Genomic DNA, 26,039 nt, shown 5'->3' on the forward strand with positions numbered 1-26,039 from the left:
TCATCCTGCTGGCTGAAATGTAGAAGTGATGGCTGGAGCTCCGCCACCATCTTAGAGCAGGAAGAAAAGAATCCCACCACATCCTGAGGAGGCAGAGCAGTGAGCTGGAAGGAGCCTATTCTCTAACAATTTCAGGAGTGGGGCAGCCCTACTAGCCCTGGGTTGTCTCTGCCTCTGGACTCTTACACGAGCAAGATATAAACTTCTACTCTGTTCAGCCACTATTGTTTGGGGTTTCTGTTTGTTTAAACCTACTTATAGCAATATATAAAATAAACTCTAATGGTACTTTCAGCAGTAATCCATAACTTTTGCAACTGTGACCAGTGCTATTGAAGAACTATTGGTACAGTGAGAGAGAACAGGGCCAGATGGAGAGGCTAGAAGGAGTCAGGCCAGAAAACGCTCTTCCAAGCTCTGAATGGTGGTAAAATCAACAAGGCAAAGAGGTGGAAAATAAACACATATAACTTGGTCACCCGTTTTAAAAAAGAGGGGAACAAGGACTTCCCCGATGGCCCAGTGGCTAAGACTCCATGCTCCCAATGCAGGTGACCCAGGTTCAATCCCTGGTCAGGGAACTATATCCCACATGTGCAACTAAGACCCAGCACAGCCAAACAAATAAACTAAATAAACACATTAAAAAATAAAGTATCAAAGTATTTATTTAAAAATAAATGAAAATAAAAAAAGAGGGGACAAGGAGGAATATTTTGTGAGTTTTCTCGTCCACACAGCTGGTGGTGGTTAATTTAGAGAGGAAGTACCCCTGGGCAGGACCATTTTATCTGGTGTGGATCCCGGTGTGTATGTAGCACAGTGTCCAACTTGCTCAGTCAACGCTGTTGGAAATACATGCCTTTATATGCACTAAGAGCTGCGCGGCCGGCGTGACTGAATGAGCTCTGTGCTGTTTGTTGATCTGTTCCCTAGCTTTGAATCCCCTCTGAAATCTTGGGCAAGGAGGATGATACAGTTAGACAAAGGATCAGATCTTCCAGGTGAAAAAGACAAGAAGGATGAGAAGTTCTCTACGGGAACCAATCCGGAGAACGGTATGTGGTGCCAAGTTCCTTTTCTAGGCCAGAAAGGCCTTTCAATATCCCTCTAACAATGTGATCCAATTTAGGGGCAGAAATTCTGATGGATTTATTCTGATTTCCATATGGAACTCGTTATACACTTTGAAGTGTCCTGTTGCCTCTATTAGTGATATGTCCAAGCAATTTTTAAGGCCAAAAGGAAAGAAATCAATACAGTAGATTAGGAATCTCTTTTTTTCCTATCCCACAATGTTTTACTTCTATTTAGAACTTCGCAACTTGTTCACATTCAGAATACCATTGCAACAAATAGGATTTCTATGAAAACACTTATAAAAACAAACATTTACTAAAATCTGTCCGGTCCCTTTAATAGTGGAACCCTCAGGTTTGCATTAAAAGCCTATTGGGAGAGACTTCCCTGGTGCTACAGTGGCTAAGACTCCTCACTCCCAAAGTAGGAGGCCTAGGTTCCATCCCTGGTCGGGTAACTCCCACATGTTGCAGCTAAAGATTCTGCAAGCTGCAACTGAAAGATCCTGTGTGTCACAACTAAGACCCAGTGCAGGCATGTACACAGTTAATATTTTCTAAGAGCCTATTGGGAGAGTTTTTCAATAAGAATTTTCATAAAGGGTAAATACAGATGACCACATGTTTGAAGGATCCAGAAAACAACTATATGATTTTGGAATAAACCAGAGGCTGTTAGGACTGGGGAGGGGAAAGCAATACTGCTCTCATAAAATTTTTCATCTGTTTACTGTGATCTATTAGTTCACCTAATATTAGCAAGAACTCTATAGCAAAGCAAACATACCCTCATTTTCTATAAGGAACTAGTTCCCAGAGACTTGGATGGTTTTCTGAAGCACACACACTGATAACAGAGCCAGAAGATAGATCTTTCGGCTTTAAATGCAGTGTCCACTGCTCTCCTTTTGAGCCCCTGGAGCCTCCTCATGGTCTGAATTGTCCTTCACGTTACACCTGCCCTTCTTTCCGCCCTCATCTGCCGCCCCATCTCTGCCCTCTCCTGCTTCTAGGGATCTCGCACCTCCTGAGGCTCGTGCTACAAGAGCTGAACCTGTTCTACAGCCGAGACGTGAACGGAGTGTGTCTCCTGTATGACCTCCTCCACTCCCCGTGGCTGCAGGCTCTGCTCAAGGTGAGCGCCCTTCTGCTCTGAAGCCGTGGCCTTGGGAGCGGCCCCTGCTCATCCATCAACATCGCCTGTCAGATGGTAGGAAATCTCAACAGGGAAAAAGTTCAAGGAAGACCTACACAACCCCAAGTTTAGGAAGGAGTTTACTTGAGTGGAAAAGAATACAGCAGCTCCTCTCTTTTCTGTCCCAGGGCCCCCCCCCCTTTCTTCCAGGGGCCCCAGGGTCACAAAGCAGCCACTGCAAATGGCCATTGGCAACCCCATAAGCAGCTGTCCACGACCCTTTGTCCTTGAGGTCAACTCAGGACAAATAAAAAGGCTTTAAAATATCATTCCTCTTTGTTTTTATAAATTAGGAAATGAGATGTCCACAGTTCTGTTTAGGTATCTTAAGTTTTTCTTACTCTGAGGATCTCTTTTATAAGTTGGCTGAAATTTCACACTATACAATAGCGTCTACTATCTGACTATAATTTTGTTCTTCTAAACAAATGTTATTATTAAGAAAGATCCTTTTGAAGTTATCTTTGGGGGGTGTGTTTCTTTCACTTAGGTGTGAAATGTGGTCAGCCTTATGGTGCATATTAATATATTTTTAAAAGAAGTGTCAATGTATTTAGTGTGAACACAGAAGTACTCTTCACAGCACAGGCTTTAAAATACCTGATTTCTTTATCCATTGTTGAACACAGATTTCTTCCCCTCATGTTTTGGCTTTTGTGTACTTGCTAAGTCACTCAGTTATGTCCAACTCTTTGTGACCCCATGGGCTGTAGCCTGCCAGGCTCCTCTACCCATGGGATTCTTCAGGTAAGAATCCTGGAGTGGGTTGCCATTTCCTTTTCCAGGGGATCTTCCCAACCCAGGGATTGAACCCGGGTCTCTTATATCTTCTGCACCAGCAGGTGAGTTCTTTACCACTAGTGCCACTTGGGAAGCCCTTGGCTATCACAAATAAAGCCTCAATGAACATGGCGTGCAGATATGTTTTTGAGATAGTGATTCCATTTTACTATATCCTCAGAAATGGGATGGCCAATGGATATTATTCACCCATAAAAAGGAGGAAATCCTCCTTTTTTGCGACAGCATGGGTGGATCTCAGGGCATTATGTTAAATGAAATAAGTCCGAGAAAGACAAATACCATGTCATCTCACTTGTACGTGGACTCTAAAAATGTGGAACTTGTAGAAACAGAGAGATTAGTTGCTGCCAGGAGCTGGGGGATGAAGGAAATGGGGCAATGTTGGTCAAAGGGTACAAGCATCTAATTATAAGGTGAAGATGTTCTGGCAACCTAACAAACCTCATTAAAGGCTGGCACACAGGCTGCCCACCTGCTGGCACCGTTGCCCAGGCCGATTCTCCGCTTGGCAAGCCTTTGCTCAGTACATCATTCTCTCCTCGCTGCCCCTCTGCAGGTTTATGACAGCCTCCAGGAATTCAAAGAGAAGAAGCTTCTTCCTGCCACACCCCATGCACAGGCGTTATCCTGCGAGGTGAGGTGCTTTTTTTCATCCAGAGAATAGTAGTTTTAACATGATGCCATTTTACTCATAGTACTAGTTTAAATGCTCTAAATGTTTAATTGGTGACTATGCATCTAATCCTTGCTTCTAATTGAGCTTTAAAAGAAGAAAGACAATTGGCCTCCTGCCTCCCCAAATTAAAATAAAACACATTTCTAGAGAAATGTGTCCGTTTCTCTCTTTTTCCCTAAAAATTCGACTCGGTTATGCTATGAAAACAGGGTAATGTTTTTCTACTAATGATCTGTAATTTTACTTCTCTAGTCTGGACTTCTCCACTAAATTATACTCATATGTCCACTGCTTCCTGCCCATTTTACTGTTTAATGGACCCCTCCAATTTAACAGGTCCCAAACTGAGCTCCTGAGCATCCCCACCCCAAAGCTCCCCCTCTCCAGCCTTTTCTATCTATTTTTGTTCTTGCACCCGAGTGGTGCAAGTGGTAAAGAAGCCTCCTGCCAATGCAGGAGGCACAAAAGTTGTGGGTTCGATCCCTGGGTTGGGAAGATCCTCTGGAGTAGGAAATGCAACCCACTCCAGTATTCTTGCCTGGAAACATTCCATTGACAGAGGAGCCTGGTGGTCTATAGTCCATAGGGTCGCAAAGAGTCAGACATGACTGAGCACAGTTTTTCTTTTTGTGGTGCTTAAACCAGCATCTTTGGGATCATCTTTGACTTTCTCTTTCTGTCATACCCACACCCAGTCCTTCAGCTCTGGTTTCAAAATATGTTGAAATACACCACCTCTGCTGTGTCACTGAACATAGCCATCATTTTCTCTTACATGGATAATTGCAATGTAGCATCCTGCCTAGTTGCCTCTTTCTACTCCTGCTCCCTAACTATCTATTCCTGTCATGGCAGCCATTAAGACATTCTGAATTAAAGATGAGTCAAAATGTATCACTTCCCTGCTCAAACTCTTCCTACAACTTCTCATCTCAGAGTAAACATCAAAGTTATATAGCCAAACATAGTGTTATCTCTCTTTGATGTTGACTTACCATCCTCTCCCTTATTCACTCTGCTCCAGTCTCATGAACCACTTGTGGTTGTTTGAATCAGGCATGGTCCTGCCACAGGCCCTTTGCATTTGCTATTCCCTACATCAGTAATGTTCTTGCCTGTATATCCACATGATGTGCTTCTTCATCTCCTTCCAGTTTCCACTGAAATGTCAGCTTCTCACAGAGACTTTCTCTGGTCACCCCATCTAAAATTGCAATCCCCTCATAGCACTCCCTATCCACCGTCCAAAACAAGGACAATTTTTTCTTCTTAATTCTTTTCATCATCAAATAAAACTATTTTTTTTTACTTACACATTTTACTTATTATCTGTGGCTCCTAACAAAAATGTAAATTCTATGAGTGTGGGGATTTGTGTCTGCCTATTCATAGCTGTATTTGCATCACTTAAAACAGTGTCTAGGGACTTCCCTGGTGGTCCAGGGACTAAGACTGTCCTCCCAATGCAGAGGACCGGGGTTTGATCTCTGGTCAGGGAACTAGATCCTGCATGTCAGAAAAAAATCAAAGATTTCAAGTGCTACGACTGAGACCCAGCACAACCAAGTAAATAAATACATACATATTTAAAAACAAACAAACAAAAAACAATACCTAGCACATAGTAAATGTTCAATACAAATTTGCTGAAAAATGAAAGTTGCTCAGTCATATCCGACTCTTTGTGACCCCATGTACCGTAGCCCGCCTGGCTCCTGTGTTCACGGGGATTCTCCAGGCAAGAATACTGGAGTTGCCATGCCCTCCTCCAGGGGACCTTCCCCACCCAGGGAAGGGTCTCCCACCTTGCAAGTGGATTCTTTACCATCTGAGCCACCAAGGAAGCCCAATATTTGGATGCATAAATATAATCCATTTTATTTTTATTTATTGTCCAAATCACATTAATAGAAATTTTTAAAAAGAAAAAAATAAAACCTTACAGCCGAAACTCCAGTAATTAACAACTCAAATTGTTCTTAGCTATCCATGGGGAAACACACACATGTGATTTTATTCAGCTGTAACCCTAGAGAGTGGAGGTGAAGTTTGCTAAACCTCTTGTTTTCATTTGACTGGATGTGATGTTGCTTGACTGGTGAGCATTTACAGAGTTAAATTCTTGACAGCACTTATGTTCTATAAGAAGCCAGGTCTACACTTAAACCAAAGCAAAGGGATCAGAATTTATTCTAACAATTTTTTTTGTTGCAATAAACATTAAAATTACTAATCAGATAAAAGTCCTAAAATACAAATTACCATCTCATTTTTTTAATTGAAAAATGGAACAATCCATGGGATTAAAGCTACTTGGTTTTCCAGGTAACTGAGCCTGTACCTGGAGAACTCAGATACCTTAACTTGCCCATAAAGCATTCACATGAGCAACCAGTCACTTTAGAGGCACTTGAGGGACACTGCCTTGACACATATGATCTCACAAAATTAAGTTAGTCCTTCCTCCAAGTCTGTGAGGTGCCAGGACAAGGGCACTGTGGTTTAGATCTATCCCCAGTCTTAGATTCTACCTGCTGTAATGAAGTTTAGTGAATAAGGAAAAAATGCTAATTTCACCTGACTTTAAAGGTGAAGAAGAAGGCTTTAGTAACAGCTTTTCTTAGGTAAATATCATGTCAATAGACCTGTTATCCAGCCTGGGTGATGTTAACTAGGTGGTAAAGATTATTAAAAATTCACATGTATGCTTTCCCACCAACCAGGTAGTGAAGATACTACATGAAACCCCCAAGTCCCCTGAGATCCAAGAGCTAAGACAGATCCTCCAGGCTCCACACTTTAAGGCAAGTGCTTGCTAAAATTGACAAGGTATAACCATCCGGCACATTGACAGAGTTGGGAAGAAGAAATAAAGATGTGCTCTCTGAACAGATGTTCTTTTACTGTATGTGGGTAGCCAACAGATTATACCGAAAGATGTGGGGCTCAGATGTGACTGATGGGGGGCTTAATCTCATTGGTCATGGAACCAAGCCGGCTCTGTTTATACGGAGGCGTTCAGGACTTCCCGTGGCATCTTGTTTACCCCCTGAAAAGCCACCATTCCGCTAAAATTCTGGGGGACAATTAAGGCAGCATACATCCTTTCCAACTGGGAAATATTTTAAGTTTCAGAGATAAAGTGTATGAAGGATTTTGAAAAAACAATGTAATAATGAATAGCTGTATGAGGGGGTATATAAAGAACATTTGATTGCAGAACAGAACCCTACCTTACAGGTTTTGAGACCAATTTATCAACAAATTAGAACTTTAAGAGACTATGTGCATCTGGAGCAATGGAATTTTTGAGTCAAAAAGTTTTATTTCACAAGACAAACCTACAGAATTTTCTCTGAGTTCCAACAGAGTTCTATCCACCAATCTCAGGCAGAGTTGTAGAATGACTACTTCCCCACCCCATGAAATGAAATTTTAACATACCAGAACTATTTGATCATACCTGAAACCAGGGGAGTGCTTTTTCTCATCCTGTTTCACATGGGATCTTGGGTGTTACTGACAAATTAAACCAGCAAGATGTTTTCATTACTGCCTCTCATTCTGCCTTGCCTGGGGAAACGATTACAATAATTATTTTGTAGTTCAAATTTACAGGAGCATCATGGATTACACGGGTTTCCAGGAAATGAGATCATGGCAGAACAGATTTTATCAGAAATGAAAGAATAAATGATGTGTTGCTTGCCCTCTGAGTGCCTTGTTTCCTTATCTGTAACGTGGGGACGATGAATATACTTGCCTCATGAGGATGTGTAGAGAAGGCAACCCTGGTAAATTAATGCAGCCCCTGTGGAAAACTGTATGGAGGTTTTTCATAAAACTAAAAATAGAGCTACCATCTGACTCAGCAATTCCACTCCTGGGTATATACACACACCTCCCTCCCCCCCCCACCCCCGCAAAAGCCAAAACACTATTTGAAAAAAATACATGCACTCCAACGTACATAGCAGCACAATTTACAGTTGCCGAGGTATGAAAGCAACGGAAGTGTCCATCAGCCGACGAATGGATAAAGACGGTGTGATACACACACACACACACACACACACACACAATGGAATATCATTCAGCCATTAAAATGAATGAGATTTTGCTATTTGCAAACATGGATAAAACAACGCGGATGGACACTTTGAAAGAATTATGCTAAACGAAATAAATCAGACAGAAAAAGACATACTGTATGATATCACTTATATGGGGAACCTAAAAAATACAACAATCTAGTATGACAAAAAAGGAGCACACTCACAGATACAGAGAACAAGCTAGCAGTTACCCGTGGAGTGTGAGTGGGGAGGACCAACACAGGAGTGAGGGAGTGCTGAGTATGAACCACTGTGTGTAAGACAGGCTACAGGGATGGATTGTACACGCAGGGAATATAGCCATTATTTTGTAATAACTGAAAATGGAAAGTAAACTTTAAAATCATATAAAAATAAATTTTGAAAGTTAAAAATATATGTATCCCTGCCTCAGAGTCGCTGTGACGATTGAGTTAATCCACGTAGAACACTTAGCACTGAGCCTGGCACGGACGTGTAGGCTGTTGCTGCGTGTCTCCCACGGAACTGAGGCAGCATCTGCTAGGTGGGTACGTCCTATGCATGAGGTTCATTTGCCTTTTCCCTCTCTGTTTCCAGGCCTTGCTCAGTGCCCACGACACGGTAGCTCAGAAGGACTTTGAGCCCCTTCTCCCCCCGCTGCCAGACAACATCCCCGAGAGCGAGGAGGCAATGAGGATTGTTTGTTTGGTGAAGAACCAGCAGCCCCTGGTAAGGAAATCATCTCACTAATATCTTTCATTTAGGATTACACCAGGGTTAATTGGGAGCTAAGTTACCTCTAGTAGTGCCTTGGGCAATATTTTTTTTAATAAAAATTTTCTTTAATTTAAAATAAGCAAAATATTTCAAAGGCCATACATAGAACCACTGGCAGTTTTCCTTATGCATGTGTTATTTAAACTAATAATTTCTCTTTATTCAACTATTAGCTTCCCCCATCCAGTCAAGGATATCTTTGAGCTACAAATTATTCTCCCTTTTGGTGAGGGTTATGTGTTTTCCCCTTTTTCTGCTGATTTGCTGATCACCTACCTGTCTTTCTGACTTTTTCACAGCAATTCTATTCCCAGCTAAGCATGGTTGCCAACAGAATTTTGTAATACTTGTCTGTTCTGTTTCTTCAGTCAGCCAGAGGAAAGCAGTCAAAATCAGCGCTGTTGTACTTTCTCCTCATTTGATTCTAACAGAGATCAGTGCTTCACCTTAGAGTTCTTGAAATATAGTGTGGTAGGCAGCTTGAAACAACTGTTGGGCAATATTCTTATCTATAGTCACCTATAGTGTGAGGCACTCAGGCAGCAGGAGGGAATCCATGATAATAATGGCTAAAATATCTCTTAATCAATTTTGCCTGTGATTTCAAACACTTTACAGATTGTAATGTTTTCACCAGGAAAGATTTCTGCTTAGTGTTTTTCTTTTTTAACAGCTATGAAAAAAAAAGAATTATTTTATTATTTGACTCTGTGACATGTACATATATTTCACCTAGTTCTAATGTATTTGCCTAAGTTTTTTCCTCTGTTAAGGGGAAGCTAAGTAAGGCCTTAATTTGATTTTCTAAGTGTATTTCCTTTGATTAGGTTGTAATTGTGGAAGTTCTGTTTATCTCTGGAAGGATCTCAATATTATTTGATGTCTATGTGGTTGGATAGAGACTCTGGTAGACCCAAGTGAAATGGCCTTTCCTTTTTGATGACATGGTGTATGTGTGGCCCTGAGCGCGAGTGAGTGATAGTCACTCAGTCGTGTCCGACTCTGAGACCCTATGGACTGTAGCCCGCCTGTAGGCTCCTCTGTCCACAGAATTCTCCAGGCAAGAATACTGGAGTGGGTTGTCATTTCCTTCTCCATCTATTACCCTGGTTGGTACTAATTCCCTTGTTTGAAAGACCAGAGTGACATTGAGGGAAGCCCCCAGGAAAGTGGTCATGTAAGGTAAAAAATGGGCTCCACTGTACTCTCTTCCTAGGGAGCTACCATCAAGCGCCACGAGATGACAGGGGACATCCTGGTGGCCAGAGTCATCCATGGTGGGCTGGCCGAGAGGAGTGGTAAGCTGGAGCAGTTGCGTGCAGGCGTGGCCGGGAAAGCAGGGGACCTTGTCTCCTACGTAAGGTCGAGCCTTTAATAAGTTCCATTACTTGGTTACTAAGAAGGAAGACAGAAATATTCCAGAGAAACTAACCCTATCGCCCTTCCTCACCGAGTCCCTCCATTCTATGCATTAAATTAATTTTCTTTCACTTTACATTCCCACATAAACCTAACAAGCTAAGTATTATCCTGCTACGGTATAGATGAGGAGACTGAAGTTCGCAAAGATTAACCACCTAACTTGCTTGAGGTGTCACAGTTTGAGTTAGGGTTCAAGTCTAGGTCTGCCTCTCTCTATATTCCCAACTTTCGCTCTCCACTTGGTCCTTCTGCTTTCAATAAGTCACAGCTCTTCCACATCTTCAAACCATTGTTGCTTGCCTTTTCTATCTGGGAACCGAATTTCCTTCTTTTCACTGCTGCGCTTCTGAAACCAGCACTTCTGTAGGTGCCGTCCCTGGTCCTCACTGCTCTTGACCCTGGAAACCTGGGGCAGAATTCATATGCCAACATCCTTAGAGAAATTACCCAGAGACTTCCTGGTTGCTGAGTCCACTGGCCTTCCCTTCAGCCTCGGTTCTATTTTTACTTCTCTAGCACGTTTGATGTTGTTGAAGATAGCTTTCTTGAAATTTTCAAGATGCTTCTTGTCTCCATTGTCTTATCTCATAATTCTCAAGGCTTAATCTTAACCCCCAAGTTTCTCTACACTTTCTCTTTTGAAGAATATCCCCACCCCATTTCCTTTTCATTTAACATTTACTCACGACTGTGACATCTTTATTTTTATTTTTTAAATTTAAGTGGTGCTGGGAAAACTGGACAGCTACCTGTAAAAGAATGAACTTAGAACACTTCCTAACACCTTACACAAAGATAAACTCAAAATGGATTAAAGACCTAAATGTAAGACCAGAAACTATAAAACTCTTAGAGGAAAACATAGGTAGAACACTTGACGACATAAATCACAGCAATATCCTCTGTGACCTACCTTCTAGAGTAATGGAAATAAATAAATAAGTGAGACCTAATTAAACTTAAAAGCTTTTGCACAGCAAAGGAAATTATAGACATCTTTATTTTTAGTGCTATCTTCGTACCAGTATTCCAGTTCCATTTTACAACATCAGATTAGCAAAACTAAAAATATCACTATTAGTTAATGCCCAGTGTTAGTGAAAAGGTAGAAAAATGGAATTCTCATGTACTTTGGTGGTGGTGTAAATTCAACTAACCAGTTTGCTTTATTATTCCTATTATTTCACAGTAAAACTTAAGATGTCAGAACATGCTTAGGTTAGTGAGTTTGTTAAGTAGTGTTGGGATGGCTACCGCCCTTTTTGTGAGTTGTTTGGCGCCGCTCTTTGTTTTGTGTTCCGGTTTGCCTAGGGCTGTTATATGCCGGAGACAAACTGGTGGAAGTGAATGGAGTTTCCGTTGAAGGACTGGACCCTGAGCAAGTGATCCACATTCTGGTAACAGTCCTCCTCGCCTTACCCATGACTCACTGCGGCGTTGCATCCAGCCCCTGGCGTGTGCACCGTGACTGGAGGGGGATTCGGGTCCCTGTCGGCAGCCTACTCTCTCCAGGCCCTAGAACCTGTCTGTTTCCATGCATCTCGTCCCCCTTACCTGCTTCCTCCCCCCAGTTGACCTGGACCCTGCTGGAGATGTCCTTCCCAAGCTGCTCTTTCAGCCTCAGGAAGACGGCCCAGGTCCTCATCACCTGGGCTGCTCTGTTGGAAACTGAGCCCGGGGTGGGCAGAGTGAGACTGTGGAGGAGTCTGGACCTGAGCAAACCACCCCTTGCTCCCCTAACATTTTTATGCTATTTCTTTGAGGCAGCTTTGAGGTAGAAAAGAAGTCCAGAGGGCAGCATATGGGGAGGGGGACATCTTTGCTGGCCCTGCTAGTCCTTGTGTTGAGATGGGGATTTATGACCTGATTATATGAGCTTTTGGTTTCTTTTCGGTTCTCATTCCCATCCTTCAAACCATTGTCCGGGTCACTGTTCAGCTGTCAATGTAGCCAGAGCGCCATGCCCTGCCCACCTCCCCTGTGCATTCCCCCACTGTGGGGCCTGAGGTTGACTATTATATATTACATATACTAGCGGTCCTCACACTGGGTTCTTGGGAGAACTCTAGATTTTCATAGATGTGCCCTAGGGACTGAGATGAGAAGTGGTATAATAAGGAGTATGTGTGCATGCTAAGTCACTTCAGTTGTGTCCGACTCCGTGCGACCCCATGGACTGTAGCCCGCCAGACTCCTCTGTCCATGGGGATTCTCCAGGTAAGAATACTGGAGTGGACTGCCATTTCCTTCTCCGGGGGATCTTCCCAACCCAAGGATTGAAACTGAGTCTCTTGCATCTCCTGCATTGGCAGGCAGGTTCTTTACCTCTAGCGCTACGTGAAAAGCCCCCAGTAAGGAGTATAATAAGCACTTAAATATTTTGCAAACTGCTATGCAAGATTCTTTGTGGTATAAAATGTACTGCCAAAAGAGCTTAAAGGACTGTCAGCCACAGATACACATGTGTCCACCGCAGTCCTTTTGGTACCAGCTGTGGAGTTACCACCACAGTGGCATCATGAGATTCCTGCGTGAGAATGAGATCTTTCTTGTTCATCTCTGGATCTCCAGTGTGTGTCATGGTGTGTTTTGGGGGGTGGAGCAGAGGAGGGGGTGTTCCTACCTCCTGCATCAAGCTAGGAGGTTCTCTGTCTCCTCCACCCTTAGTTTAGAGGCTTGTCAGTACTCTCGAGAAGACTTGGGAGCACTTTGTCTTCTTCCCCATCAGATGAGGCTTCCTGATGCAGAAACAAGTGTTCAGGAAAGGCTTCCTGACTGAGACGTGAGGAGTGAAATTCAGATCAAGAGTTCCTCTCCCTCCTCATGCCTTGGGGGGAAAAGAGCTTGCTGAGTGTGGTGTCCTGATGAGAGCAAGGTGGAGGGTACTAGGAGAGTCCAGCCTCAGGACCCTGGACCCCCCGCAGCAGGACAGAAGTGAAGCTAAAGTTCTTCTAATGTCCATTTCTGGGAGGTGATATTTAGCTGTTGAGCCCTTGTAAAAGCCCCTGTGGGAGATGTCACCATTTGATCTGCACACATTGAGTTTTTAACTTTCACCTGCCAAACCCTGATAACCCAGTAAAGCCTGAGATTTGCCATTCTCTCCTCTGACATTTTCCAGGCCATGTCTCGTGGCACAATCATGTTCAAGGTGGTTCCAGTTTCTGACCCTCCTGTTAACAGCCAGAAAACGGTAAGAATTAACTGAAGCTTCAGACCCACACACAGTAAATCCTCCACAATAACAGCAAAAATTAAAAAAAAAATTTTATATTTTACTACTATCCTCTGTAATGTGTTAATCATTTGTTCAATATTGTATTGCATATTTTTCAACACTGATGACATGAGACGCAAATCCGTAAATGAACACAGTAAGAGGAGATGGGGTATTGAGAAGTTAAGAAGTAACGTCAGGAATAGTGAACATTTGAGCAGAGACTTCTCAGAGCTAAAAGATTTTATTCCCAAAGTCACTTTTTTTTTTCATGGCTCTTAGACTCAGTTCAAGGAGGGATTTCTTCTTGGTGAAGATGGAGAGGAAAGATAGCCGCAGTAGATAGAAGAGTGAGAGAGATGATTTTAAGTCTTAGCAAGCTGGGGGTAAGGATTCTCCTGATGATGTCACTGTGTGCCTATCATCAGGTGTATGTCCGTGCCATGATCGAGTACTGGCCCCAGGAGGACCCCACCATCCCTTGCATGGATGCCGGGCTGCCTTTCCAGAAGGGGGACATCCTCCAGATTGTGGACCAGAATGATGCTCTCTGGTGGCAGGCCCGGAAAGTCTCTGACCTGGGTACCTGTGCTGGCCTAATCCCTTCTAGCCAACTTCTGAAGAGGTAAGAAATGTCATCATTCCTGGACCTAAGACCAAGCCATCAGAAAAGAAGACATTTCCCGGGTTTTTGCAATTAAAGGAGACAAGCAGTGTTACTGCAGTTCAGATGAGAGAAGGAGAGACACGCAGATAGATGAACACATACTGGTCTATAAAGCCAAATGTCAACTTGTCAATATGCCCTAAACATCTTAAATACCAAAGGGGCCAGGATAATCATATCAACTGGAAAAGAGAGAAGAGTACTTGGGAAACTAAAGTTTAAAAGGTAGTTCTGACTCCCTCTATTAACCTTTTAAGACTCAGTTGAAAGCTCAGTTCCTGAATCTCAACCCATCACCATCACCTTGGTGCTACTGAGGTCCAAGGAAGTGATTAGAGATAGAAAGAAGATAGAATAAGAGACCCAAGACTCAGCCAATGTTAAGAGGTCACAAAGAAGAAAATGGAACCAGCAAAAGAGACTAAGAAGGAATCGCCAATGAGACAGGTCATGAAAATCAAGATGGTAGAGTGTCCTGATCAACTGTGTTCACCACTGTTGTGGAGACTGAGAATTGACCACTGGATTTAGCAAAGGAGGTCATTGGTGATCTTGATAAAAGCAATGTCAGTGGAGGGGTGGGCCAACGTCTGAGTAAAAGGGGATTTGAAGACTTTGACAGCAATGAGCAGGGGAAAGTCTTTGAAACATTTTGTATAAGGCAGAGCAGAGCAGTGGAGAAATAGCTGGAGGAGAAAGCAGAGTGGTATGAGAGAGTTTTTAGGTGGGGTAGATAATGCTAATGGGGGAAATCCAGTGAGAGGGAAACTTTTCTGATACAGGAGAAAGAGGAGAGAACTGCTGCTGTTATCAGTCCTTGAGGAGGCAGATGGAGATGTGATGAAGTCTAAAAGTAGAGGGGTTGGCCCTGGACAGGATTCTGAGCAGTTACCCACAGTAACAGCAGCAGCAGAGAATGCAGAGTGTGGGCACAGCTGAGGATGAGGGATGTGCTGCGAGCTTATGGACAGTCTCTTTCATCTGCTCTTATTTTCTTATCAACCAATGTCATAGCTGGCACTAAAGTGGGTAGGAGGTTTTGGGAAGGAAAGAGGAGAAAGCTTGAGAAGTTTCTATGAGAACTGGAGAGAAATTGATTGAGTAAATACAGTATCAGCAGCATTAAGGACCCACTTAGGCTTCAAGTCCATAAATTTATAGTCAAATTTACATAAATTTGGTCAGCTTCCTGGGTGGACAGATCCAGACTAGACAGAGAGTCAGACTTAGCAGTAAATCAAGAGAGGGAGAAGAGAGTGTCTTTCCTGACGGATCATGACATTTATGCTAAGGAGGGAGGTGACAGTGTAGGATCAGTGGAAAGGAAGTCAGGTCAATGGGTTATAGGTTCCTATGAGGTTGATAGATTATTGGAGTGGGAAGACAGAAGTCCCTGGTAGAAGAAAGGGATGCTAGATGTCAAAATTATGGAGATTGTTTTGGAACTGAAAGGTCTAGGGGATGACAGTGGGAGGCATTAGCTAAGGTCATTGGAAGAGATGAGATCAAGGAACCAAGAGGCCAGGGTGTTGGAAGAGGCACTAATGTGCCAAATAAAATCATCACGAATTATGACGGAGCAGTGTAAAGAGCATGGGAGTGAGAATGGCTTCCAGAAGCATCAGGAGGAGGGTACTCAAAGTGAGGGTACTCAAAGTGAGGGAAGAGGGAGAATGGTCTGCAGATGGCAGGACAGCGAACCCCCACCTCCAGGCCCTGTGGAGTGAGGGCCTCCTGCAGTGGTGTGCTGGAGCCGGCCCTCAGAGCCCGTGTGTGCCCTTCCTCATGGTCAGTGACATCTTGAAATGTCACTGGCATTTGGTGGCAGCTTGAAATCAGTCGCAGTGGGAATGCTGACACTAGCGAAGTCCGTTAAGTTGTACTTCAGGGTTCCCCTCCCCCCAACCCTGGCGGGCTGATTTACCCACACACACCTGGGAGCAGGGGCCTCCGGGGGACCCGCGTTTGGTTAGGGCAAGAAGGTGAAAGGTGAAAGTGCAAGCATTAGTCACTCAGTTGTGTCTGACTCTTGAGACCCCAGGAACTGTAGCCTGCCAGGCTCCTCTGTCCATGGAATTCTCTGGGTAAGAATACTGGAGTGGGTTGTCATTCCCTTCTCCAGGGGATCTTGCTGACCTAGGGATTGAACCCAGGTCTCCTGCATTGCAGGCAGATTCTTTACCATCTGAGCCACTGGGGAGGCTCCAAGAAGGTAAAGTGTTGTGAGAGACTTCACTAAAGGTTCGCTACCAGTTCCAGAGGGTGTGTGAAAGGAGTGGCGGGTGGTAGATGGAACAGGAATTACAGTGCAGAGGATAAGGAATGACTTGAATTTGGGGGCTGAGGACACACACAGGGATAAAGGCCTAATGAGATTAGTCTTCATGGTCTCAGAGCAGAGAGTGGTGAGGAGGCTCTAGCGGGAGTCTTGCAAGGAGCACACAGAAATGACAGGCTCATTGGATCAGTGCACAAATCAAGGGCGACAGAAGGAGTTGAAATTCATGTGGCTCTAAAGGGACTGTGGAGAGCCTCACAGCTTGGGAGGGGAACCAGAACATGCGGTGAATATTCTGAGACCCGCTGGAGCAGGCTAACAGGCACTGAAGCTCAGGGCATGTGAACTAGGGTCATGGGCTGGGTGTTAACTCGAAGTCGGTTTGGCTCTGAGAAGATGCTGTGAGGCAGGACAAAATAAGAAAGACCGTACATTTGGAGAACGTACTTGGCAATGTGTGTGGAGGCTTCCGTGGTGGCTCAGATGGTAAAGAGTCTGCCTGCAATGCAAGAGACCTAGGTTCGACCCCTGGGTCAGGAAGATCCCCTGGAGAAGGGAATGGCTATCCGCTCCAGTATTCTTGTCTGTAGAATTCCACGGACAGAGGAGCCTGGCGGGTTACAGTCCATGGCGTCACAAAGAGTTGGACTTGACTGAGCAACTGACACTTTGGAGGTGGAATCTTGTTCACTGGGTTGGAGGCAACAGAATTCTAAAAACTTTCTGTCCTGGGGATCTATCTCACCTGGGTTAACCTGGGTTCTTTTTTTTTCTTTTTCTCACGGTGTATTTGTTTTTTCACAGGAAGCAACGGGAGTGCTGGTGGTCTCAGCCGCACCAGTCTTACAACCACCTCAGATCCACCATCTGTGAGTGTGCTGACACCTCAAACCCAGCATGTGCCTCACGGGGAAGCCAGCTCCGTCTCTCCCAGGACTGGCTTCCTGCCCAACGGAGGATCTTTAAACGTCCCCATGCCCCAAATGGCCTTCTGGCAGCCATCTGAAATCCTACTGTAAACATTATTCCTTGGGGTTTAGATGAGTTTTCAGTTTGTGAAGATGCAAATGTCCTTGTGTCATGACACATTCAGGGATCACTCCCCAGCTTGAAGTCTCCTGAGATGTCAATGGCTAGTCCGTGCATTGTACATCTACTGGCAAGCAAGGCTGCGTGGTGGCATAGTGCGTGTGCCTTTGACAAGTAAACGTGAGACTGAATTACTATTCAATGAGTGTATTTTGCCCACTACACAGTGTTTTCATATGGCAGTGGGGCAATGGTCAGCAAAGGCACCCACGGTGGTAAACGCTTGTGAACGATTAGCTGCCTTAATGAGGGATGTTACTTGCAGAGTGCAGCTAGAACCTCCTGATCAAGGCCCTTCTGATACGCTCTCGGCAGCAGTTACAGAAGGGGAAGAGGCACCTGGAGGATGGAGAGGGCCATAGACATAGATTCACCCATAGAGAGTTCTCACCCACTTGATTTCTCAGTTCTCTAAGTCAAAAATCCCTTTTTTTCTCTTGAAAACATGACAACTATAAAGACATTTTTTGGGAAATAAATTCTTAGAATTCCTTTACACTGGCAATGTTTTCATACTGTCTTCCAGTTATGGAACCATATTTGACATGGTTATAGTAACAGCTGCAATACTACCTTTTATCTTTTTTCCCTAATGTAACATTTTGTCAGAAACATTTGTCATGATATAATCTTCATGGTGATATTCTAGTTATTTCCCCTGTGCTTTGAAAAATTGTTTGTTTCCTAAACCAGATTGAAGGACTTCTTTAACTCATTTTTCTATTTTGTTTATCAAAGGCATATGAAAATTCTAACTCAGCTTTAATCAGTGTCTGATAACTAGTAGGACCACTTGTTCACATTTAAGTTGCTTGCACAGGCTATGTGCCACTTCTATTAGACTTTTGCAAAGTCCATCTTGAAAAGAGTTTCAAGCTCTGTATTATTATCCTCACATATTTCTGAGTCCAAGAACCCCAGGTATAAAGCCCACTGACTTAAAGGATCATTTCTCACAGAGATGTTTTCGACGGAGGACATCATTATCTGAACCATCAAGTCATTTCTTTTTAGTTTGTAGTATATGTGCTGCCGAAGCGAGCATTCTTTTTAGTTTTTGTAGATGATGTTACAAATAAATATTGATAAATGTGAAATATCAAAATGAAATATTATTTCATATCTCTTTGTTCTGCTTGAAAGTTACTATAGGAAAAAAAATCTCAGGAAAGGTTACTGATTCAGAAGGTGTACACAACTTTATTACTCAAGAGTTATGGAAAAATTCCAAGCATGTGTTAGTTTATAGCCAGTTACTAAAGAGTTATTAACTGAAGATGCACTGTAGTTGTCATCTCTTTCCCTCCCTCCTTTCTCTCTCTTCCTTGCATCTTTTCTTCCTCTTTCCCCCTTCCTTTCTCTCCCTTTCTTCTTTTCGTTCAAGATTTGAATTCTAAAAATATAATGAATGAATAATAAGTGCCTTAATTCAAAATGAGTAGAATGCAACTCTTGCAGAGTTTATTAGGATAGAAGGGAATGGGATTTGCCAGAAGCAAATAGATTCCATTTCCATCAAGGCTCACGAATGTATTGGTTTCTATAGGATATTCACTTAGCATTTTGTTACTGAGTCTCCACTGAATTTTTAGAGAATAATTTTGGCACTTCACTTTTCTTAATGTAGGTAAATTCATCTGATAAATTATAGCATAAAATATTGTGCTAATATTCTCTCTTCCCCTCCCACCCCCCACTGCTTCAATCATCTGTACCCAGCGATTTCTATGGAAGAAGGTAGGAAACAGTATTTGTGGGAAAAAAAAGCCTCATTTCCAAAGCTACCTAGAAATTTCCTGTAGTTTTCTTAATTCACTTCATTTCAATTCAGCTATTTAATAAGCTCTTTCTGTGTGCCTAATAGTGTACTAATCACTAATACCTTAATTTATAAAAAGATATCAGTCAAAAGACAACGTATACAGGGTTTGGGTTACACTGTAAAGAGTTCTGAGTTGAACAATTTTAAAAGTTATATTCTTTTATTCTCATATATGTATATATCCCAACTAAAGGTAAAAACAGTTAAATCTTTTTGAGTACTTACCATGTGTATGAGCTTTTCCTGCATTATCTCAATCCTGTCCAGTACAGTATGTATTGTTACTACCCTCATTTATAGATAGAAAGTGGAGGCTTAGAGGTAAAATCATTTGTCCAGCATTCAAAAGCCTATGCTTTTATAATTTTAACCATTTGATGTCCTGTAGCCTCCCATAACATATATTTTCATTTAGTACAATAGAGTCCTTTTTATCTGTCCATGTGAGTGGTTGTTATAAGAATAGCATGATATACGATGGTCTGAGTTTCATTGCCATAAGCCTATACACAGGGGATTTTTGTTGTGATAGTAACACATTTTAATTTCATTTTTCCCCTCTCTGTGCTCTTTTATAGATGATGACATGAAGATTGATGAGAAATGTGTGGAAGCAGGTAGTGTTGCTTGATAGATTTACTACTAGGAGAAGTACAAAGCAGCTCAACTACAGATTTTCTGAAGCAGAGTCAGTCAAAGGACCTGTGGGCCTTCTTCTCTGGAAGAAATGTGTAAAATAAGTCCCCACCACAGCATTTTCCGTGGTTCTGACCCTCAGAAGGGAAACACAGCTGGAAGGATGTCTCCATGCTCCAGACCAACCTTTTAGAAAGTGTTCTAGAAAGCAGTATTTTGGAAGTGATCACAGAAACACACAGTAATGCTCTAGTGTTACATTCAGCAACATTCATGAGAAATATCTAGAACCCACATGCTGTTTGTGAAATACCACGAAATACTGAGATACCAAATTTTTAAAAAGCAAAATATCTAGTTATTGTTTGATATCATATCATTCTGGTAGATCCTAGTATGATCAGTACTCATGGGTTCCAAATTTATGAGAGATATATTAAAACTTCTCACATTTCTATCCTTACACTTTTTGAAAATTGGGAAAAGATGTTTCAAATTTAGTGGCAAAACTAAGATTGACTCAAGAATCACTAGGATTTTGTTGGAAGACTAATTGGAGAGTCTTTAGTCTGATGAGTGAATGTGTCTTGGCTTTACAGGTTAATTTAGTTTTAGAAATTAAAGAATGACATGAAATGTTTAAATACTGAGTATTTCAAAGATTTATGTATATTTCCCCAGAACAACTACAGAATAATGTTGACGTTATATTTATTCTACCAAGTACACATCCTGGGTATGTGTTTTTTAACTAGCAGTAATATTCATTTCCTTTCTATAATTTTAATGAAAAGTTTTTATTAGGTTAACCAGTCACATCTTTCAAGTTCAAAAAACTACAAAAGTATATTCAGTAAAATTCCCTCTCTCTTCCTGTTTCCCTACTCGATTTTCTTTCTCGAGGCAATAAATGCTCTGTTTCTTTGGCATCGCTCCAGACATATTCTGTGCAATGATGTATGTTTTTTCCTCCTCTCCCACATGCCTTACTCTCACCTCTTTTTAAAATACAAATGCATGCCTTTGATGGTATGCTATAATGCTGTTCTGTTCCTGGTATTTTTTCTTACTTAAAATTCTATCTTTGGAGATGATTCCATCATAATACATAAAGAGCCTCCTCATATTTTTTTAAACAGCTTATTGATTAAGTAAGTTGTTATGCATTTATATAATCACTTACTGGTAGACATTTGAATTATGTCCAATCTTTTCTATTATAAACAACTTCACACATGAGTAGACCTTAGGTGTAGCATCACCAGATTCAAGGATGTATTAGTAATATTGCTATATATTTCAAATTGCTCTGCATATAAATTCTAGCTTCTTAATGCTTAATGTCTCTTTAAAAAACACTAGCAATAATCATTTTAACTGATGAGGCATTTGCTTTATCTCAGGTATTTTTCAGTCACCTAACCAACCCTAACCTGTCAAGCTATTCATATACTTCTTCTCCTTATCCTGCTCCCCTTGCTTATGGACCTCCAAAGCTCCCGGCAAGCCTCTAGAAGCTAAGCTGTATAACATCCAACCAGATATTGGAGTTTACCATGACATTCTACCTTTCCCTTCCCTCTGTGTTTCTTTTTAATTTTATTTATCCTTTTTTATTTTATGATTTTATTTATTTTAAGCTCCTGCTGTATCACTTCTTGTCATCACAGCCCACCTGCTTGTATATCTCATTTAAGGCTTTATTGCTACAGACACACCCCTGAGTTGGCCTTGATTTAGGAAAAGCATTTTAAAAGTGTTGTGTGTGCAGAAATATAGGGTCAGGGAATTAGACTGTTGAACTATAGACTTGCTATGGATAGTAACATAACTACACTTTTGTTTTGCCTCCATGGAAAAACGACAGATGAAGAAACATTTGAATCTGGTAAGTAAGACGTGAATATTTGGTACTGGTTCATATATGTATTATCCAAATTTTGGTATACGTTAAACACTTTTTAGGGGTGTGAATAAATACATCAACGGTATGGTTGTGAGATATTGTAAACTTCACCTTAAGAGGCGCTTCTCATCAGGGACATTTTGGAACCCTCTGGGAGCACTGTTTTGGCTTTCATATTGACTGGGGGCACTGCTGGCCTTCAACTGCTGGGAGTTGGGGGTGCCAGGTGAGCTGCTGAGTGTGAGACTATCCTGCACCATCTCCCGAACGTCCTGCCAGACAACATTCATTACAAATCTGAGTATGTCATTCTTTAACACACAATAGTGATGTGAGTTTTCACAAGATGTAACACGAAAAGCTCATTGGTTTAGAAGAGTGTCATTATGGAGACAGATATTTAAACAGAATAAAGACATTGCCTTGAACGTGTTGAATAATTTATTCCACACATTCTGTCTAATCTATACTGACAAAATAAACTGGAAAGTGAGGTATCTATACTAAATCAATTATTTCCTTTTTTTTTAGCATGTTATTGTCATTATTGATGACAAATGGTTTCATCTGGTATCTGGTCCTCAAAGTACTGTTGACCTTGTTAGTAAAAAAAAAAAAAAAAAATAAGTCCCACAGAGTGTTTAGGGGTTGGCAACCTTTGGGAGTGTGTTAACCTTACTCACCCTCTTCTAGTGTATAATGTTTCATTTTCTCCACTTCATCAGGCTATAATTACTTTGGCACACATTACATCTATTTTAATTTCCTCCTTTCCCATATATACAAATAAATTGAATCTGTTATTATTTATCAGAACATGTTTTTTTTTCTAGTGTCCACTTGTTACTTTGCTTCTCTATTTTCCTCTACTTCATATTAGGACTATTTTCTGATCTTCTTACTTCCTTTAAAGCCATGCTTCTTCAGTATAGGTAGGTGTAAGCATCATAAGAATACTGGAGTGGGTTGCCATTTCCTTCTCCAGGGGATCTTCCCTATCCAGGGATCGAACCCTGGTCTCCTGCATTGCAGGCAGATTCTTTACCAACTGAGCCACTAGGGAAGCCTTCAATATAGGTAGGTATAAGCATCTAATAGTTTCTCATGTCTAATAGAGAAGTCATCCCAAAGATTTATATTTTGAAATATATACTTTTAAAAAATACAGACTTTTAAAATATAAATCACTTCCTTTTACTTTCTTTATATTCCAGTTAGAGCATTGCACAACCCACTCCAGGATTCTTGCCTGGAGGATCCCACAGACAGAGGAGCCTGGCAGGCTACAGTCCTTAGGGTCTCAAAGAGTCGGACACGGCTGAAGTGACAGCACACACGTGCGCAGAGCATTGCACTGGTTTTTAAAAGTGATACGTGTTAGGTTATATCTATGGATTTCATCTTATAAGAGTAGAGAGATTGCTGTGTATATAATAGTTATAGAAGAGACAGCATCGAGGCAGATGCTGGGAAACTACTCAGCTAAATTATTTACCATTTATGTTCTTTCTAAATTTCCTGTTTTCAATTAGATAATTGGCCTGTTAAGGGTGATTTAATGATCTACACTTCGTTCAGTGTTTGGGATTGGTTTAATTTTTAATTCCTCTGGATTATAGTCATCCTTCTTTGTTCTGTTCAACTCGTCATTTTGCTGGAGACACTCTGCATGCCAAAGTTGCTGCTGAGGCTTACAGGTACTTGAGACATCTGTGAAAAGAAAGGCAGTGTTGCAGTGGTCAAAGCCATGGACTGGAGGCAGAATGTCCAAGCATGAATTCTGGCCCATTACTCGCTAACTGGGGGGCTCCTCTGTCACTTAACCTATTTGACCTTCAGGTTATTGTTGTTATTGTTCAGTAGCTAAGTCATGTCCCACTCTTTGCGACTCCATGGACTCTAGTATGTCAGGCTCCTCTGTCCTCCACTATCTCGCAAAGTTTGCTCAGATTCACGTTCATTGAGTTGGTGATGCCATCTAACTATCTCATACTCTGTCGCCCTCTTCTTTTGCCTTCCATCTTTCCAGGCATCAAGGTCTTTTCTAATGAGTCGGCTCTTCGCATCAAGTGGCCAAAGTACTGGAGTTTCAGCTTTGGCAACAGTCCTTCCAATGAATATTCAGGACTGATTTCCTTTATAATTGACTGATTTGATCTCCTTTCAATCCAACAGACTCTCAAGAGTCTTCTCCAACACCACAGCTCCAAAGCATTAATTCTTTGGCGCTTAGCCTTCTTTATGGTCCAACTCTCACATCTGTACATGACTACTGAAAAACCATAATTTTGACTAGATGGACCTTTGTCAGTAAAGTAATGTCTCTGCTCTTAATATGCTGTCTAAGTTGGTCATAGTTTTTCTTCCAAGAAGCAAGCGTCTTTTAATTTCATGGTTGCAGTCACTGTCTGCAGTGATTTTGGAGCCCAAGGAAATAAAATCTGTCACTGCTTATACATTTTCCCTTCCTATTTGCCATGAAGTGATGGGACTGGATGCCACGATCTTAGTTTTTTTAATGTTGAGTTCTAAGCTAGTTTTTCACTGTCCACTTTCACCCTCATCAAGAAGCTCTTTAGTTTTTTTTCATTTTCTGCCATTAGAGTGGTATCATCTACATACCTGAGGTTGTTGATATTTCTCCCAGAAATCTTGATTCCAGCTTGTGATTCATCCAGCCCAGCATTTCACATGATGTACTCTGCATATAAGTTAAATAAGCAGGGTGACAATATACAGCTTTGACTTACTCCTTTCCCAATTTTGAACCAGTCCATTGTTCCATGTCTGGTTCTAACTGCTGCTTCTTGACCCACATATAGGTTTCTCAAGAGACAGGTAAGGTGATCTGGTATTCCCATCTCTTTAAGAATTTTCCACAGTTTATCCTTCAGGTGCTCCATGTCTAAAGTGGGAAAAATTATATATATAAAACATGCTTAGAACATAAGGGCCTGAGGGTTGGCCAGCATTATTATAAAGAAATACAGGGGCAATCAGCAGTTAGTTCTCTAATAGAACTGCAGAGCAAAGTATGCAGCTGCCCTTAGTTAAGGTAAAGCACTCCTTCTGGACTCCTCTTGGTTGAAAGAGTGAGAACTCTCAAGTACATTCTGAATCCTCCTCACTTAGGAGCTCAATTAAGGAACAATTGGCTCCAGGCTGGCATTTTTTTCTAAGATGATTAATTCTGTTCCTTGAGCACTTAATGGGCAGTTAAGTTTCTTAAATTTTGTCCCCAACTTGTCTCTGAATGAAGTATCATGTGACCTCTTTGAATACCTCTGGATGGTATAATCTAATTAGGAATTCAATTTACACACACACACACACACACACACTCACACTCACACACACACACTCTCTCTCTCCCCTGCCAAAAACAGACAAACAAAAACAGGGATGATAGATCTTTCAAGATGCCTAGAAAACAAAGAAGAGAGTATGCTCTGTGTTTAGGTACACCTATCTTCAAGGGGCCAGCTGGAGGTGGAATATGTCGCTGGGCCTGGGATGGGTAAGGAATGAGGATGGTGTGGCTCAAGGCTGCCAGTGCCCCTTGCACCACTTCCTTCACATCACAGGGTTGCAGGCAGACGGCCTCTGGCAGAGAAAGAGAGAGAAGGCTCACATCAGTTGACTTCCTCTAATTTCTCTCTTTCAATCCCCATCCTGTGCCAGCTGGGTAGAGGGAAGTCTGCATGGGTAGAGGGCCTTCGAGGAGAGTTGAGATAAGCAGCTTTCAGAAAGTTAGAATCTGCTGGGCAGCAGACACAGGTCCAGTGAGTTTCCGAGTCTAGTTTGTGGGCTGTTCATCTTGCCCAGCTTACAACTTTCTCTAAGGGTAACACGAATGCCTCACTTGTGTCTATTGTTTGTTATTTGTCTTTAGTTTGCCAACTTGATCTCCTCAAAGGCTTAACTTTTTCATGTCTGTTTCTTAACTTACCGAAATATCCAGAGGAACTTTCAGAAGGTAACTATTCATTTTTATGTCCTTGGTATGCCAAATAGAGCTATGTTTCAGATCTTTCAAACATGCCTCAACATGAATACTTCACTGGAAATGTTTTAAGATATGATATTTTAAGGATGAAATCAATGATGAGATATTCAATGTCATAGAAAATATATTTAAATGAACAATGAAAGTAGTTAGATTTATGACTACATCCCTAAGTAAACATTTTCTTTTAAACTTATTGCCAATTTTCAGTTAGAAAATTGTGCTTACTTACCAGAGGATGGAATTGATACCTGTGTGTTTTCTTTATATTTTAAAATGTGTGTTTAAACACAAAAATTAAGAAAGATCTATGTCATTTCATTCTATGAATAAATGCTCTTTCTATATATTTCAATGATCAGAACACAGTTGTATAAGTGAAAAAGAAT

At 41.7% G+C, this 26,039-nt stretch overlaps 1 protein-coding gene across 1 annotated transcript in view; it reads left to right on the forward strand.

Moving 5' to 3' along the window:
• The first annotated feature begins 970 nt into the window (after positions 1-970).
• The window catches only part of MPP4 (membrane palmitoylated protein 4), a 36,833-nt gene continuing 11,764 nt past the window's right edge, over positions 971-26,039 (forward strand). Inside the window, exons 1-14 of the mRNA XM_043445646.1 lie at positions 971-1,058; positions 2,093-2,214; positions 3,635-3,712; positions 6,478-6,558; positions 8,428-8,559; positions 9,824-9,905; positions 11,341-11,426; positions 13,151-13,222; positions 13,675-13,871; positions 16,996-17,060; positions 19,000-19,017; positions 19,681-19,719; positions 21,606-21,626; positions 25,606-25,620. Of these exons, the coding sequence (XP_043301581.1) occupies positions 971-1,058; positions 2,093-2,214; positions 3,635-3,712; positions 6,478-6,558; positions 8,428-8,559; positions 9,824-9,905; positions 11,341-11,426; positions 13,151-13,222; positions 13,675-13,871; positions 16,996-17,060; positions 19,000-19,017; positions 19,681-19,719; positions 21,606-21,626; positions 25,606-25,620 (1,096 nt within the window). The remainder of the gene's footprint in view (positions 1,059-2,092; positions 2,215-3,634; positions 3,713-6,477; positions 6,559-8,427; positions 8,560-9,823; positions 9,906-11,340; positions 11,427-13,150; positions 13,223-13,674; positions 13,872-16,995; positions 17,061-18,999; positions 19,018-19,680; positions 19,720-21,605; positions 21,627-25,605; positions 25,621-26,039) is intronic.

The sequence above is a fragment of the Cervus canadensis genome, chromosome 24 (assembly GCF_019320065.1).
Source record: "Cervus canadensis isolate Bull #8, Minnesota chromosome 24, ASM1932006v1, whole genome shotgun sequence".
Lineage (NCBI taxonomy): Eukaryota > Metazoa > Chordata > Mammalia > Artiodactyla > Cervidae > Cervus > Cervus canadensis.